The sequence below is a fragment of the Physella acuta genome, unplaced genomic scaffold (genome assembly GCF_028476545.2).
Source record: "Physella acuta isolate Inbredline_101_S28 unplaced genomic scaffold, ASM2847654v3 ptg000677l, whole genome shotgun sequence".
In the NCBI taxonomy this organism is placed as follows: domain Eukaryota; kingdom Metazoa; phylum Mollusca; class Gastropoda; family Physidae; genus Physella; species Physella acuta.
In genome coordinates this window covers 1,090,644-1,108,006 of record NW_026732196.1, presented here as the reverse complement: position 1 = coordinate 1,108,006, position 17,363 = coordinate 1,090,644, and the positions used below count along the sequence as shown (strand labels likewise).

Genomic DNA, 17,363 nt, shown 5'->3' with positions numbered 1-17,363 from the left:
TGTGACGGCTTACAGTGACTGGAGGAGGCTGGCTTGTAGGACGAGGTAGCCACACTCTCTGTCCTTCTGGTAGGTGACCTTGACTTCCTGACCCCCATAGGACCTTGTCGTGTGGGAGACGTGGAGGCCGTTGACCCAAACCTCTTTGGTGACTTTGAGGGTAGCCTCCTCTTCCTGGGCTCTGGGTCCCACGGGATCTGCGGCCGGTCCACCATGATGTCCCCAATGAGGTGCTCTGCCTCCAGGATCCTCTGGTTCATGAACTCTGACATCATGTTGATGCGCTTCTCCGTCAGTTCTTCATCCAGCGTCTTCAGGTTCACTCTTGTTATCTGTGCATCATTCCGTTTTATTTTTGTTAAACACAAATAACTTAAATGGCGTCACAATTTTTCAAACATGTTCTAAATTAATGCAAAAAGACATGTCTTAAAGAGCATAAAAGTGCACTGTTGAACCTAGGCAAAGTTGAGAGAAATCCTAGCAGGTTGGACTAAAATTAGCAACCACACACAACCCTAAATGGTAACGTTTAAACCTACACCCATTACATTCTCTACACTCCTCACACTGCCTACATCCCTTACACCCCCCCCCCCCCCCCACACCCCTACTCACAGTGGACTGAGACTTAAAAGGCTTGGGCTCCCTCTCCACCAGCTCCCTCCTCCTCCTCTTGTACTCCTCGTTCCTCTGGTGGAACTTCTCTGTCATCCAATGTTTCAGCATCTCCCTATCTGCCGGAGCCCTCGGAGATCTGCCCTCCCTCTTCATGCTCTTCAGCCTGTCCCTGGGGGTCTGACCCTGCCTGCATCAGTCACGTCAAACAAGGTTACAACAGATAGTTCATTTCACTAGTAGGCCTGCTACTTATATTAAAAAACTATACAAGAAGTTAATAGAGGAAACTACACAATGTTACTGTTAGAAATATTTAACCAGAAATTTGCACACTAAAAACTTCTTACAGTCAAAATAGAAAAAAAATAACATTTCAGTAACTTAGGTTAGCATGTTTCCGATATAATTTGGAATCTTCACTATAATTTTTTTGTTATTTCTCAATCTTCACATATAATACTGAACAACCTTTAATGACATGATGTTCATACTGAAATACTGAATAGCCAGTGATGACAAACAGCCCACTACAAAAATGACCCCCCACCTGTCCATCTGAATCTTCTCCCTCACATCTTTCTCCAGCTGTTGAGCCAACTCCTGCGAGTAGCCTGCTGCCTGCAGGTCTACACCCTCCTGTGCCAGGACCTCAGTGATCAGCTCTGTAAGGTCACTCTCAGAGGCTGACAGGACCTCACGACTGAGGAGAAAACAAAGATCTCAGTACAACAGTACAGTGGACTCAATGCTTCCTGTCTCCTTCTTGAGTCAAAATATTTCCATTGAATGTAACAGCACCTCAGTGCAGCCATGCCACAACAAACTAACCTTCCGGTACTTAGACCACTCCTAGACTTAACAGATCTGGCGCTGGTTTGAGGTGATCTGGCGCTAACTTTAGGTGACCTGGCTGACCCAGGCGGAAGAGATTTTTTCTGGAAACAAAATCAAACGGTACAAAAGTTAAGCATCAAGTACATTTAATCAAGTGATCAGTAAATTATAACAGCTTGTTTGGCTGACTCCATTTAAGTGTATAATTTTTCCAATTTGATGTAGATAATTTAGCTGATATAGACCAAACAGTACCAGTGCTAACCAAATAAATGTATGATACTCATGTAAAGAATGTATCTGGTGCTGATAGAAAGGTCACTGTGATAGCCACCAGTGGACTTTACCTCATCGTCATCTTCTTCAAGGGAGTATCTCAGCTCTTGGTATTTTTTACCCTTTGACCTGGTAGGACTAGGAGACCTTGACCTTTGAATTGAAGCATTCACATCCTGGATGGTGGTCAAGAGCTGTCGGAGAATTAAAATTTGTAATAAATTATTATTAAGTGTTGATAGCAAATCAAATAGTTGGAAGTATTGGACTTTGGACAAAGAGGGACAACTGGATCATTTAGTTTAACATATAGTTAGCAATTGTTAACAAGCCTCTTATTTTATTATTGACTTGTTTTATATTAAAGACACAAGTAGAAGAAAAATCCAAAATGGGTTTTAATATTTAAAGGGATAGATGTCATCTTATCTAACAAGATTCTCTTACCCACCATGTGTAACAAGCCCCTTATCCACCAACAACTTACCTACAACAGCAATCTACTTACAACAACAACCTATCATGTGAAACAACATCAACCTACCTACAACACCAACCTACCATGTGAAACCAACAACCTACCTACAACACCAACCTACCATGTGAAACAACAATCTACCATGTGAGACAACAACAACCTACCATGTGAGACAACAACAACCTACCTACAACACCAACCTACCATGTGAAACCAACAACCTACCTACAACACCAACCTACCATGTGAAACAACAATCTACCATGTGAGACAACAACAACCTACCATGTGAGACAACAACAACCTACCTACAACAACAACCTACCTACAACAACCTACCTACAACAACCTACCTACAACAACCTACCTACAACAACCTACCTACAACAACCTACCTACAACAACCTACCTACAACAACCTACTTACAACACCAACCTACCTACAACACCAACCTACAACACCAACCTACCTACAACAACCTACCTACAACACCAACCTACCTACAACAACAACCTACCTACAACACCAACCTACAACAACAACCTACCTACAACACCAACCTACCATGTGAGACAACAACAACCTACCTACAAGACCAACCTACCTACAACAACCTACCTACAACATCAACCTACCATGTGAAACAACACCAACCTACCATATGTGAGGACTTGAAGTCACAAGACCAACCTACCTACAACAACCTACCTACAACACCAACCTACCATGTGAGACAACACCAACCTACCATGTGAGACAACACCAACCTACCATATGTGAGGACTTGAAGTCACAAGACCAACCTACCTACAACAACCTACCTACAACACCAACCTACCATGTGAGACAACATCAACCTACCATGTGAGACAACACCAACCTACCATGTGAGACAACACCAACCTACCATGTGAGACAACACCAACCTACCATGTGAGACAACACCAACCTACCATGTGAGACAACACCAACCTACCATGTGAGACAACACCAACCTACCATGTGTGAGGACTTGAAGTCACGCTCAATGTTCTGGGACATCTCATCAATGAGACAACATCAACCTACCATGTGAGACAACACCAACATACCATGTGGGACAACACCAACCTACCATGTGAGACAACACCAACCTACCATGTGAGACAACACCAACCTACCATGTGAGACAACACCAACCTACCATGTGAGACAACACCAACCTACCATGTGAGACAACACCAACCTACCATGTGAGACAACACCAACCTACCATGTGTGAGACAACATCAACCTACCATGTGAGACAACACCAACCTACCATGTGAGACAACACCAACCTACCATATGTGAGGACTTGAAGTCACGCTCAATGTTCTGGGACATCTCATCAATGAGCTTCATCTGGTCGCTCATGTCACGCAGCCTGCGCATCATGGCCGCCTTGGACTCGGACACACTGCTGTGGGGCAGCACAGCCATAGAGATGCTGGTATAAGTAAAAACAGGTTATACATGGTCAGATGGTACAGGCAAAAACAGGTTATACTTGGTCAGATGGTACAGGCAAAAACAGGTTATACATGGTCAGATGGTACAGGCAAAAACAGGTTATACATGGTCAGATGGTACAGGCAAAAACAGGTTATACATGGTCAGATGGTACAGGCAAAAACAGGTTATACATGGTCAGATGGTACAGGCAAAAACAGGTTATACATGGTCAGATGGTACAGGCAAAAACAGGTTATACATGGTCAGATGGTACAGCAAAAACAGGTTATACATGGTCAGATGGTACAGGCAAAAACAGGTTATACATGGTCAGATGGTACAGGCAAAAACAGGTTATACATGGTCAGATGGTACAGGCAAAAACAGGTTATACATGGTCAGATGGTACAGGCAAAAACAGGTTATACATGGTCAGATGGTACAGGCAAAAACAGGTTATACATGGTCAGATGGTACAGGCAAAAACAGGTTATACTTGATGGTGCAAGCAAAAACTGTTATACTAGGCCTTACAGATGCTGGTACAAGCAAAAACAAGGCACACACCAGACAAGCCCATACAGCCAACAGGTACCAGCTGATAACTACTTAACTAACTTACCTGCTGTCTTTGGAAGCTTTGAGCTGCTCAAACAACTTGACAGTGACAGAGTCAAATCCTCTGGGGGCTCCAGACTTGGCAACATTTGGTGCCAGTTTTTCTCTTAAAACTCCTTCTATGGCTTCTGAATGGATGATTGGAAGCATAATTCAGTAGAAAATAGATGACTCAATCTTTTAACATTAAATAAAATAGTCTTTACAAATGTGTTAGCGAGAGGCATGCTCATGCATGAATTCTTTAGTTTACTAGACATGCTGCAATAATTATCCTAATTACCAATCTGATTGACCGTGTTCTGAGACTGTAGGACAGCTGAGTCCAAATCATCCTCCCCCAGCCCTGCCCTCTGTGACTGCTCAGGTATGTCTCGCAGGATGGATGACGCTCGGATGTCAACCACATTCAGGTAGGCTCTCCCTTGGCCAGGCTGTGTACAAACAAAAAAAATGAAGATAAAAATGTTGATCTCGGCCTAGCCAGGAGAATTTTTATCTCTGTGCAGTCTGGCAACATAGACCCCCGTTTTCAAGCAGTAACATGACCTAAGATGTCAAGTAAATCTCACTTCTCTCATACATGCGCACAAACAGGTTATAATTATGCTGTCAATAAGCAAGCCTTTTATACTATACGATGTATAATCATGCGTTTCTAGCACCCATTTTGCCAGTCACTACTCTTTGTATATTTTAACCAGGTCTTTAATAAAGCACTTTTGGGTAGCAAGCAAGTACTTAAGCCAAGTAACTAAAAGATTAGAAGATTTTCAAGATAACTCAACTTTCTGATGGCTGCTTATGCAATAAAAAAGTCACAAAAGAAAACAAAATGCTGAAAGAGAGAGAAAGTGAGTACTCACATGCTCATTGGCTGGTGGAGCACCAGAGGTGGCACTGCCTGCCTGCTCACCAAAGCGCAGGCCCATGAAGATGTCAGGGGGAAGGATGTTGTTGTGTAGCTTCATGTTGTAATCATTGAGAACCTCTTGAACTGGGTCAACTCCTGGGGGGGGGGGGGGAGGGTTGCATACAGATAATTACCCAAACTCAACAAAAGTGTTACAAAAACAACAAAACAAAAAAACTTACATAAAAATCTCATAGAAAAGCCATTTCATTCTAAACTGGCTATTTGTTCTGAACCTGATTCTACAGTTGCTGATCCCCATCCAATTTAGGTGCTGTACAATTAGCATTAAACAATCATTGAGGTTAAAACTTAATTAAAATATGCCTGTCTAATGTCCACTGCACAAAGGCTGTGTTCAAACAATTACTGTTGGCTGTACATTGTGCGAGCGTACCTGTGTCCTTGGTGATGGATGTAGCAGCCTCAGCTGTTCTAATGACCTCCATGGCAGGGTCAGTTGACATGGCCATATCCACCTGCTCTTGTGTCATAGTGCTGAAGTCCACCTATTACAAGGGGAAATAACTCCTCAATCAACAAGGGGAAGCAACTTTTTGTACTTTCCAATCTAACAATAAATGACTAACAAATTTTTTGTATCATCTTACATCATCACAAAAGTAAGAGTTACACAAATGTTAATACCAAATGTGAAAAACTGGCAAAAATTCAGTTTCAAAATTTTTATTAACATCACTTTATTAACCATCACCTCCTTCCCCCTTGTCACACATTGTGACAAATGTTCAAACCCCTCAACCCCTTCCCTCTGTATGAGTGTGACATCATACACATAGTATGCTACAAGGGAAGAAATTATTTTTACAACCTTCAAATCTGAACAGCATTAAATTATTTAAAACATGTCCAACTGTTTTAATTTCACAGATTAGACTGCTGTGAGTTTTATTTGAATTATCTTTTAATAAAAAATGTAATTGTTTTAATATCTATATTTTCTATTCAAATGTCGGTATTTCAAACAAATTTTGAGTCTCCCACTATAAGTAACAGCTAAATTAAATCTAAGCAACATTAATTAAGGTTATATCTTCATTAAATGAACGCTAATTAATTTCATCAAACTTGTTTACCTTGGTCCTAATTCTTTTCTCCACCTGTTTCTGCATGGCTAGCGCCATCTTTAACTGGAAGGCAGCGTTAGTTTGGTTGACATCAGGACCTACCAAGTGCTCACCTAACTGCAGGTAACTTTCAAAAACACCTGAGAAAAAATACAATGATGTCACGCTTTATAAAATATCTCACCTCTTTAAAACTAAATTTTTTAAAGTTTTTACATATATTTAATGTTACTATGTTTCTTTCTTCTTATTATTACTGCAGTAAATTGAGTATTTTCTATGTTAAGGTCAAGCGTTATGGTTTGGGTTAGGTTTGGTTTACTAATCAAACTACACTTCTCATATCTCCACACAATGCAGTAAAAAAAACAGCCTCACTGTACAAACCAACCAGACAAGCACTGTGGCAAATCATTCATCACAACCGGAGTAACAGACAACTATCATTTGGTGATACATTTGAAGTACATTGGTATAAACTAATGAACAAATGTTGAGCAGTTTACCTGGAGGGAATGCAAACCCATGGGAGATCTGAGTGTCACTGGTAGTGGCATCAGCCACCTGAGGGGCAGCCTGGGAGGCCTGGGCTGAGGTGGGCTTCTCCAGGTGTTCTGACACCACCTGCTCACTCTCTGACCTTGATGGACTGCGACCTGATGACCTAGATTTCTCTGACCTGGCCGACTCCTATAATAATAAATAAAAGCATGTCACGGAATGGAAGCAGCAAATCAGTAGTTGGTGCAGCCAACAGGAATAGATCATATACAGCCAACAGGAATAGATCATACGCAGCCAACAGGAATAGATCATACGCAGCCAACAGGAATAGATCATACGCAGCCAACAGGAATAGATCACACGCAGCCAACAGATCACAGCCAACAGGAATAGATCATACGCAGCCAACAGGAATAGATCACATACAGCCAACAGCAATAGATCATATACAGCCAACAGGAATAGATCATATACAGCCAACAGGAATAGATCATATACAGCCAACAGGAATAGATCACATACAGCCAACAGGAATAGATCATACGCAGCCAACAGGAATAGATCACATACAGCCAACAGCAATAGATCATATACAGCCAACAGGAATAGATCATATACAGCCAACAGGAATAGATCACATACAGCCAACAGGAATAGATCATACGCAGCCAACAGGAATAGATCACATACAGCCAACAGCAATAGATCATATACAGCCAACAGGAATAGATCATATACAGCCAACAGGAATAGATCACATACAGCCAACAGGAATAGATCATATACAGCCAACAGCAATAGATCACACGCATCCAACAGGAATAGATCATATACAGCCAACAGCAATAGATCATACGCAGCCAACAGGAATAGATCATAAACAGCCAACAGCAATAGATCATATACAGCCAACAGGAATAGATCATATACAGCCAACAGGAATAGATCACATACAGCCAACAGGAATAGATCATATACAGCCAACAGCAATAGATCACACGCATCCAACAGGAATAGATCATATACAGCCAACAGCAATAGATCATACGCAGCCAACAGGAATAGATCACATACAGCCAACAGCAATAGATCACACGCAGCCAACAGCAATAGATCACATACAGCCAACAGCAATAGATCACATACGGCCAACAGGAATAGATCACATACAGCCAACAGGAATAGATCATATACAGCCAACAGATCACATACAGCCAACAGGAATAGATCACATACAGCCAACAGGAATAGATCACATACAGCCAACAGCAATAGATCATATACAGCCAACAGGAATAGATCACATACGGCCAACAGGAATAGATCATATACAGCCAACAGCAATAGATCATATACAGCCAACATATCACAGCCAACAGGAATAGATCATATACAGCCAACAGCAATAGATCACATACAGCCAACAGCAATAGATCATACGCAGCCAACAGGAATAGATCACACGCAGCCAACAGATCACAGCCAACAGGAATAGATCACACGCAGCCAACAGATCACAGCCAACAGGAATAGATCACACGCAGCCAACAGCAATAGATCACATACGGCCAACAGGAATAGATCACATACGGCCAACAGGAATAGATCACATACGGCCAACAGGAATAGATCATATACAGCCAACAGATCACAGCCAACAGGAATAGATCACATACGGCCAACAGGAATAGATCATATACAGCCAACAGATCACAGCCAACAGGAATAGATCATATACAGCCAACAGATCACAGCCAACAGGAATAGATCACACACAGCTTCAGCAATAGATCGCAACACAGCCAACAGCAATAGATCACAACACAGCCAACAGCAATAGATCATATACAGCCAACAGCAATAGATCGCAACACAGCCAACAGCAATAGATCACAACACAGCCAACAGCAATAGATCATATACAGCCAACAGCAATAGATCACATACGGCCAACAGAAATAGATCATATACAGCCAGCAGGAATAGACCACATACAGCCAACAGTTCACATACAGCCAACAGAAATAAATCAGACTGTTCAATCATACTGACACTGACAGGACTATTTTTATGCAGCCTGGCCCATTAACATGCAATTATCTGCCCCTTGCACATTAAATGAACCTTCTTATCATTTGTTTTTGTTATTAACCTCCCCTTACTGTATATAGATACAAATATTTATTTATTTGACCTCGGCTCTTCAGGATAAGATTCCAACTAGCTCCTACTTTTAGATCCCAGATTCTATGCATCTTATGATCTTTTTTGAGTAACATTTTTTTTCAGGCAACTTTTTTACATGTACAATTTTACAAGCACCATTTCCCCATGCACCATTTTACATGCACCATTTTCCCATGCACCATTTCCCCATGCAACTTAAGTAATGAGTGGTTGACACCTGTGTGTCAACCTGTCATTCAACCTTCACCACCACATTTGGTCACAGCAAGGTAATTTTAATTTACAGATTTTAATAGATCACTTGTTATTAGAAACTACTAGTTGGGTGATTATTTGCTAAAGTTAACAGGATACTAGGCAGGTAAAACTATCAGATGTTTTGGGACAACTAGGCAGGTAAAATTAACAGGTGTTTTAGGACTACTAGGCAGGTAAAACTTACAGGTGTTTTAGGACCACTAGGAAGGTAAAACTAATAAAGGTGATTTATGACCACTAGGCAGGTAAAACTAATACAGGTATTTTAGGACCACTAGACAGGTAAAACTAATAAAGGTGTTTTAGGACCATTAGGCAGGAAAAACTTACAGGTGTTTTAGGACCACTAGGCAGGTAAAACTAATAGATGTATTAGGACCACTAGGCAGGTAAAATTACAGGTATTTTAGGACCACTAGACAGGTAAAACTAATAAAGGTGTTTTAGGACCACTAGGCAGGTAAAGCTAAAAGATGTATTAGGACCACTAGGCAGGTAAAACTAATACAGGTATTTTAGGACCATTAGGCAGGTAAAACTTAAAGGTGTTTTAGGACCACTAGGCAGGTAAAACTAACAGGTGATTTAGGACCACTAGGCAGGTAAAATTAACAGGTGATTTAGGACCACTAGGCAGGTAAAACTAACACAGGTGTTTTAGACAACCAGGATGGTGAAAGAACCTACCGGCCCACTCCCATCCTCCAGGTGTAGCATATGCTGGCCCAAAATATTTTTCTCCAGGTTTTCCTTGTCATGTAGGATCTGCTGATGGAACTGTGACAGCAGACGTCTCCTGGTTTCTTCAACCCTGTCCTTGACCTCTATGACCTGGTGGCCAGGTGGCAACAGTTTTAACAGGGGAAACCCTGAGGCTGGCATCTGGTCAGGTGGGAGGGAGGGGGGGTTGTGCATGTAGGGGGGCGGGGGGATGTTGAGGAGCTGGGGGGCTGGGAAGCTTTGGGGAGGCGGTGGAGGGACGGCAAATAAATATGGCTGAGGAGTTGGGGGGATGTGAATGAGAGCAGGTGTTTGAGAAAATGGGGGGTGTCTGGACTGAGCAGGTGGGGGATAGGGGGAGGTGGACGTCTGCGGGGGAGGAACTTGGGGTAAATATTTGCGTAGGTTCTGGAAAGGATCGTGGGGTTCCATTGTTTTGTTGATCTTCAACAGCGGCATGTTTTGTTGCTGCCCAGGCACAAACTGGAAGAAATCTTGTTTCTCTTCTGGCCAGGCAGGGCGCAGTAACAATGGCAGCCTAAGGTTTCCTTTCTCGTTAGTCCTACGTGACAAGACAATCACAATTAACTAGCTGTTTTAAGCTGTATGCTGCTTAAGGTAACAACACAACAAATGTAAAAAAAAAATATACACAAAAGTACAGAACACACTATATGGCTATGTTGATGATAAATACTGTCAACATTCAGGCCCCACCCCTCACCAAGGAATATTTTGTCTGATTTTTTAAAAAGTTTATAAAAATATAATTGGTAGATGACTTACTGGGGATAGCTGGAGTAGACCCAGTTGGTAGTTGGACTCAAGTTATTGTAGCTGGACTGGTACTGGCTGTCTTTCTTTGATTGCTGGATGTGAAAGGTTCAAACACATTAACACTAACACTGTGAGTAGACACAAACAGATCAAAGTGGCCACCTAGAAAACAAATGCTAAAACCTGCCCAAATTAAGGCAAGTGCTAAAAAGCCCAACCTAAACAAAGTACTAACACCCCAGTACTAAAATCTGCCCACACCTATGACCCCAGTACTAAAACCTGCCTCACCCACCACCTATGACCCCAGTACTAAAACCTGCCTCACCCACCACCTATGACCCCAGTACTAAAACCTGCCTACACCTATGACCCCTGTACTAAAACCTGCCTACACCTATGACCCCTGTACTAAAACCTGCCCCACCTGATATGTGACCTGCTGCAAATTTTGCAGCTCAGCAAACACCTCCCTCATGTTGCTCCCCCTCTTGTCTCGTCTCATGGCCATCTTGGGTGGAGACTGTGGAACCATCTCATCCTGCAACACACAGGTAAGGAATTATACGTAGTCTACATACACAGGTAAGGAATTATTTGTAGTCGTGTTACACAGGTAAGGAACTATGTGTAGTTGTGTTACACAGGTAAGGAATTATGTGTAGTTGTGTTACACAGGTAAGGAATTATGTGTAGTTGTGTTACACAGGTAAGGAATTATGTGTAGTTGTGTTACACAGGTAAGGAATTATGTGTAGTTGTGTTACACAGGTAAGGAATTATGTGTAGTTGTGTTACACAGGTAAGGAATTATGTGTAGTTGTGTTACACAGGTAAGGAATTATGTGTAGTTGTGTTACACAGGTAAGGAATTATGTGTAGTTGTGTTACACAGGTAAGGGAATTATGTGTAGCCATATTACACAGGTAAGGAATTATGTGTAGCCATATTACACAGGTAAGGAATTATGTGTAGTCGTATTACACAGGTAAGGAATTATGTGTAGCCATATTACACAGATAAAGAATTATGTGTTGTCTACATACACATGTAAGGATGCAGTCTACATACACAGGTAAGGAATTATATGTAGTCTATATACACAGGTAAGGAATTATATGTAGTCTACATACACAGGTAAGGAATTATATGTAGTCTATATACACAGTTAAGGAATTATATGTAGTCTACATACACAGGTAAGGAATTATATGTAGTCTATATACACAGGTAAGGAATTATATGTAGTCTACATACACAGGTAAGGAATTATATGTAGTCTACATACACAGGTAAGGAATTATATGTAGTCTATATACACAGGTAAGGAATTATATGTAGTCTATATACACAGGTAAGGAATTATATGTAGTCTACATACACAGGTAAGGAATTATATGTAGTCTATATACACAGGTAAGGAATTATATGTAGTCTACATACACAGGTAAGGAATTATATGTAGTCTATATACACAGGTAAGGAATTATATGTAGTCTACATTCACCGGTAAGGAACTCTTTGCAGTCAAGTGAAAATCAAACAAGCTCGCTCATAAAATAACAATCTATTGTTATAAAACATTACAGCTATTGGTCCTTTATAACTGTATTAAACCATGTGCAGGAAAAAAGTTTTAGTTTTATAAGTTTTTAAAATTATTACATTTCATTTTAGTCTCTTAGGGACCCATTAATCAAAATTGCCATTTCAGCACTATCATATAAATACAGCTGACTTCAAGTCTACCTCTAATTATGGCATAAGATCCCATAATACTAAATCCTGCACATCTACTATCACCACAGACCTGCAGCGCTAAGTTTAGCCCTCACCCCACAATCTCACTGCTTCTAACCCCTACCATGTTTTCTTACAGGAACAATCTGGAAAAAGTTCAAGACAACATCATACACTACAAACCTGCAAAGATGGGATCTCTGCCACAGATTCTGTTTCCTCATCCTCCCTCTCTTTACTCCATGCCTGTTGATTCTTTACTGCTGAAGACTGCCTTAATTCATTTTCTTGTACTTGCTTCAGTTTGGCTGCATCAGCTTGCCTGAGCTTGGAATTCTGGGAGTTCCTGTGGCGGGTAGCAGAGTCCAGATTGATGGATGAGTTGGATGGTTTAGGCAGGTCAGCAGGGGATGTTCCATCTATAGCCCCCATCATGGCCAGAACACTTCGATGCTGGACCTGAGAAAAAAATGTTTTATCGTTTATAAAGAACAGTGCATATATTTACAGGAATCAGAGAATTTTTTATAACACTAAAATTTTCAGCACTTTAAAAAAAAACTAGAATCAAAGGCTATGATTGCAGCTTTTCATACTGTCTGGGCAACCCAGGAGCATACAGAAAAATGTAAGCATTATATGGCATTCATGAGAATGAAAAAAAAAACTAAAATAGTACATCTTTCAAGCCTCACCTCCCACCCTCCCCTCCATTACCCAACCCTCCCCTCTCCCAACCCTCTCCCCCATTACCCTCCCCTCCCTTATCCTACCCTCACCTCCATTACCGTACCCTCCCTTATCATACCCTCACCTCCATTACCCTACCCTCCCTTATACTACCCTCTCCCAACCCTCCCCTCCATTACCCTACCCTCCCAACCCTCCCCTCCCATATCCTACCCTCCCCTCCCTTATCCTACCCTCCCCTCCCATACCCTACCCTTCCCTCCATTACCCTCCCCTCACCTCCCCTCTCCCCCATTACCCTACCCTCCCTTATACTACCCTCTCCCTCATTACCCTCCCCTCCCTTATCCTACTCTCACCTCCATTATCCTCCCCTCTCCCAACCCTCTCCCAACCCTCCCCTCTCCCAACCCTCCCCTCCCTTACCCTACCCTTCCCTCCATTACCCTCCCCTCACCTCCCCTCTCCCCACCCTCACCTCCATTATCCTGCGCAGCTCATCCCTGATGATCCCCTGCAACTGGCTGGCAATGCCTTGACCAACATCCTGGTTCTGCTGTCTTCTCTCTGACACAGGTGAGTCTCTCAGTGGTGAGGTACCAACAGATTCATGTGTCTTCTTTAACATCACCTTTTCTTCATTATGTACCTTCAGTGAAGTTGATGGCGGATGCCCTTTTTTTCAATGATAAAAATATAATAAATATATATTCAGTATATTTTCAACCTAAACTAGTTTCACTAAATTTATTTGGTTAATTCTGTGTTGTCAAATGGTAAAGATATACAAAGATTTTTACCAGATTTCTCTACTGCTTTAACTGGTGTGCTGCTGTCTTTAGGTTTAGGAAACTGCTGAGAGGACTGGTCTTTTCTGTCAGGTGACTCATCTTTTGGGAAGATTGTCTGATTCAGTGCTGACCTGGAGAGAAAATATTGGAAAAATGTTAGGGAAGATTGCCAGAAGTGTTAGATATGTTGTTTTTTAATGAGTTGATTACAACTATAATTACCAATACTAAACAAAGTAGAACACTGATCAAAACAGATTTATCACCTATCAAAAGCAAATGAAATACAAAGCTATGGAACCTTGTAATATGGCCCAGTTATGTGTTGACTTACTTCCTGATCAGATTGAGTGTATTCCTTAAACTGCCTTCCAGCTCATCAGATCCCAGAGAGCTGACGTCTAGGGAGCTGCTCTCATCTTGCCTGAAAGGATGGTCACAAGAGATAGTTTCAACACACAGTAACAACATTCTGGACCAGAAAAATTTGGTCACAAGAGTCTCAACACACAGTAACATTTTGGACCAGAAAAATTTGGTCACAAGAGATATTTCAACACACAGTAACATTTTGGACCAGAAAAATTTGGTCACAAGAGATAGTGTCAACAAACAATCACAACATTCTGGATCAGAAAAATTTGGTCACAAGAGATATAATCAACACATACTGTACCATAAAAAGATGGTCAGAAGAGATATAGTAAACCTGTACCATGGAAGGATGATCACAAGAGAAATAATCATTACACAGCAACAAAGACATTCTGTACCATAAATAGATGGCCACAAAAGAAAAACACAGCAACAAAGACATTCTCTACCATAAAAGAATGGATACAAAAGAAAACAGAAAAACACAGTAACAAAGACATTCTGTACCATAAAATAATGGCCACAAAAGAAAAACACAGCAACAAAGACATTCTGTACTATAAAAGAATGGATACAAAAGAAAACAGAAAAACACAGTAACAAAGACATTCTGTACCATAAAAGAATGGATACAAAAGAAAACAGAAAAACACAGTAACAAAGACATTCTGTACCATAAAATAATGGCCACAAAAGAAAAACACAGCAACAAAGACATTCTGTACCATAAAAGAATGGCCACAAAAGAAAAAAGAAAAACACAGTAACAAAGACATTCTGTACCATTGATATAATCAATACACAGTGACAATGAATTAGCCAAGATGAAGACCAGTGACTGACACTGACACCAGCAAATCTCAACTGGTTACAGACCACTGTCTAAGACAGTGAAGATGAGGAAGCTCAACATACCCATCTAACATGTGTGTGTAGGCACTGATCATTTCATCTTGCTCTTGGGTTCCTGACTGTTGGGACTGCCACAAAGGTTGTTGCTTAGAGTTGCTGCTTTTATCTATGGAAGGTGTGTTCCTGCAAACATTATACAGCTAATTAAGTCTGTATCACTGAATTATATTAATTTGGAGGTAAATTTCCCCAACACAATGAATAGAGAAAGAACCAAATTTTGTAATAACTTTATTAGAGTTCAATGGAAATGACAGCCAAACAATAAGGCACATCACAACCAACCACTACAAGGGAAAATAAGGCTTGATTCTGACCTTAAGTCCAACAGCTGTTTAGACATCACTAAAGATTCGACTGACTGTAGTCTCTCTACTGTCTTCTGCTTTGGAGGGGTCACTGACCTTTGTCTTGGTGACCGTGCTGAGCTGTGTTGTGAGGGGGAAGTTGTCCTTGATGACCTTTAAATATGCAAAATACTTTACTCAATATATATGTAGATTTATAAAATCATACAGCAAGTGATCCACTGAGCGCAACACATAACTTTTTAAAATAGTGATCAATAGTTTAAGTGACTTTTACAAATGTAAGTGTATTTAAGTAAGTTAGTCTATCAGAAAACTCTACAAATGTAAGTGTACTTAAGTAAGTCAGTCTATCAGAAAACCAGAGTGTAACAAAACACTCACCTGTTAGGTGGACTCTGTGACTGACCCCTGAAAGGACTTTTACTCAACCTCCGAGACCGCCGCCCTCTGTTGCGTGTGGGTGACTCACGCCTCACTTCCACAGGTGTGTTGACAGTGTACTTGTTTTCTAGCAGCCACAGGGAGAGCACGATCAGCTGGGCAGGTATCCTGATCCTCATTTTAGCCTGAATCATGGACATAACAAAGGTATTGCAACTAACAAAATATTTCAGAGGTATTTTGATAACAACAAAAAAAGCAACGGTATTTCAACAAACAAAATATGTTCAGTGGTATTTCAAAAACAAAATACATTCAAAGGTATTGCAACTAACAGAGTACGGCCAAATGTACTTAAACTTGATCAAACAAAAAATGATAGATATTATTTCAACTAAGGTTAAAACAAAATTAGAAACAGATTTCTTTTTTAAGAAATTTCAGGGCAATTCAGATGAAACATTAGAGCCAAAGGGATTCTGGTCCAGTTCCAAAACTGGATACACTATAATGGCCTGTAATACAGCTATGTAGATGAACTGATTACCACATTTTGCTTACAATGTTGCTTTAAATTCAAACTCTCCTTACACCCATCTACCAACCAGTCCACTGATCAACCAGCTAATCAATCACTTGGTCAACCGGTCAAACCACTTACATGAGTGTCCAAGATGTCTCTCTCCTTACACCCATCTACCAACCAGTCCACTGATCAACCAGCTAATCAATCACTTGGTCATCTGATCAAACCACTTACATGAGTGTCCAAGATGTCCTCTCTCCTTACACCCATCTACCAACCAGTCCACTGATCAACCAGCTAATCAATCACTTGGTCATCTGATCAAACCACTTACATGAGTGTCCAAGATGTCTCTCTCCTTACACCCATCTACCAACCAGTCCACTGATCAACCAGCTAATCAATCACTTGGTCATCTGATCAAACCACTTACATGAGTGTCCAAGATGTCCTCCCTCCCCTGGACCCCCAGAGCGTGTGACTTGTTGACCCAGACCTCCAGCCACTCCACCAGCTGCTGCAGCAGGGTGTACTTCTTGCCAAAGTTGACCGTCAGCGACCACGCCGTCTGCTCCCTGGACAGACTGGACCTGTAGAGGTTCTCGTCAGACTGGCCAAACCTGGAGGCCAGGCTGGACAAGTTCTGGGCCCCCCCTCTTCCTGGCGTGGACCCAACAAAGTAGCTCAGGTCCACTTCATCCAACAGAGGCTCACTCTCAGATCTGAAAAATTTGTTGCAATTCTTCTTATACAAATATTTTAGCTAGGTCAGTCAAAACATTTTGTTTAATTTTGTCGGACAACTACTTTAGATGTGGACTCAAAAATAAAAACGCAAACATCACTAAATCAGATCAATCTATATTAGTATTAAATTTAAAACGTTGG

General features: G+C 41.2%; 1 protein-coding gene across 1 annotated transcript in view; it reads right to left on the bottom strand.

The window, feature by feature from the left end:
* The window catches only part of LOC131949203 (ciliogenesis and planar polarity effector 1), a 36,367-nt gene that overhangs the window by 4,134 nt on the left and 14,870 nt on the right, over nt 1-17,363 (bottom strand). Inside the window, exons 25-47 of the mRNA XM_059310992.1 lie at nt 16,909-17,197; nt 15,950-16,134; nt 15,575-15,718; nt 15,261-15,380; nt 14,305-14,394; nt 13,980-14,101; nt 13,658-13,854; nt 12,673-12,948; nt 11,176-11,289; nt 10,758-10,840; nt 9,939-10,533; nt 6,809-6,992; nt 6,312-6,442; nt 5,612-5,723; nt 5,168-5,310; nt 4,585-4,735; nt 4,306-4,429; nt 3,534-3,678; nt 1,803-1,925; nt 1,450-1,556; nt 1,169-1,321; nt 621-808; nt 14-334 (exon numbers count right to left, since the gene is read on the bottom strand). Of these exons, the coding sequence (XP_059166975.1) occupies nt 14-334; nt 621-808; nt 1,169-1,321; nt 1,450-1,556; nt 1,803-1,925; nt 3,534-3,678; nt 4,306-4,429; nt 4,585-4,735; nt 5,168-5,310; nt 5,612-5,723; nt 6,312-6,442; nt 6,809-6,992; nt 9,939-10,533; nt 10,758-10,840; nt 11,176-11,289; nt 12,673-12,948; nt 13,658-13,854; nt 13,980-14,101; nt 14,305-14,394; nt 15,261-15,380; nt 15,575-15,718; nt 15,950-16,134; nt 16,909-17,197 (4,097 nt within the window). The remainder of the gene's footprint in view (nt 1-13; nt 335-620; nt 809-1,168; nt 1,322-1,449; nt 1,557-1,802; nt 1,926-3,533; nt 3,679-4,305; nt 4,430-4,584; nt 4,736-5,167; nt 5,311-5,611; nt 5,724-6,311; nt 6,443-6,808; nt 6,993-9,938; nt 10,534-10,757; nt 10,841-11,175; nt 11,290-12,672; nt 12,949-13,657; nt 13,855-13,979; nt 14,102-14,304; nt 14,395-15,260; nt 15,381-15,574; nt 15,719-15,949; nt 16,135-16,908; nt 17,198-17,363) is intronic.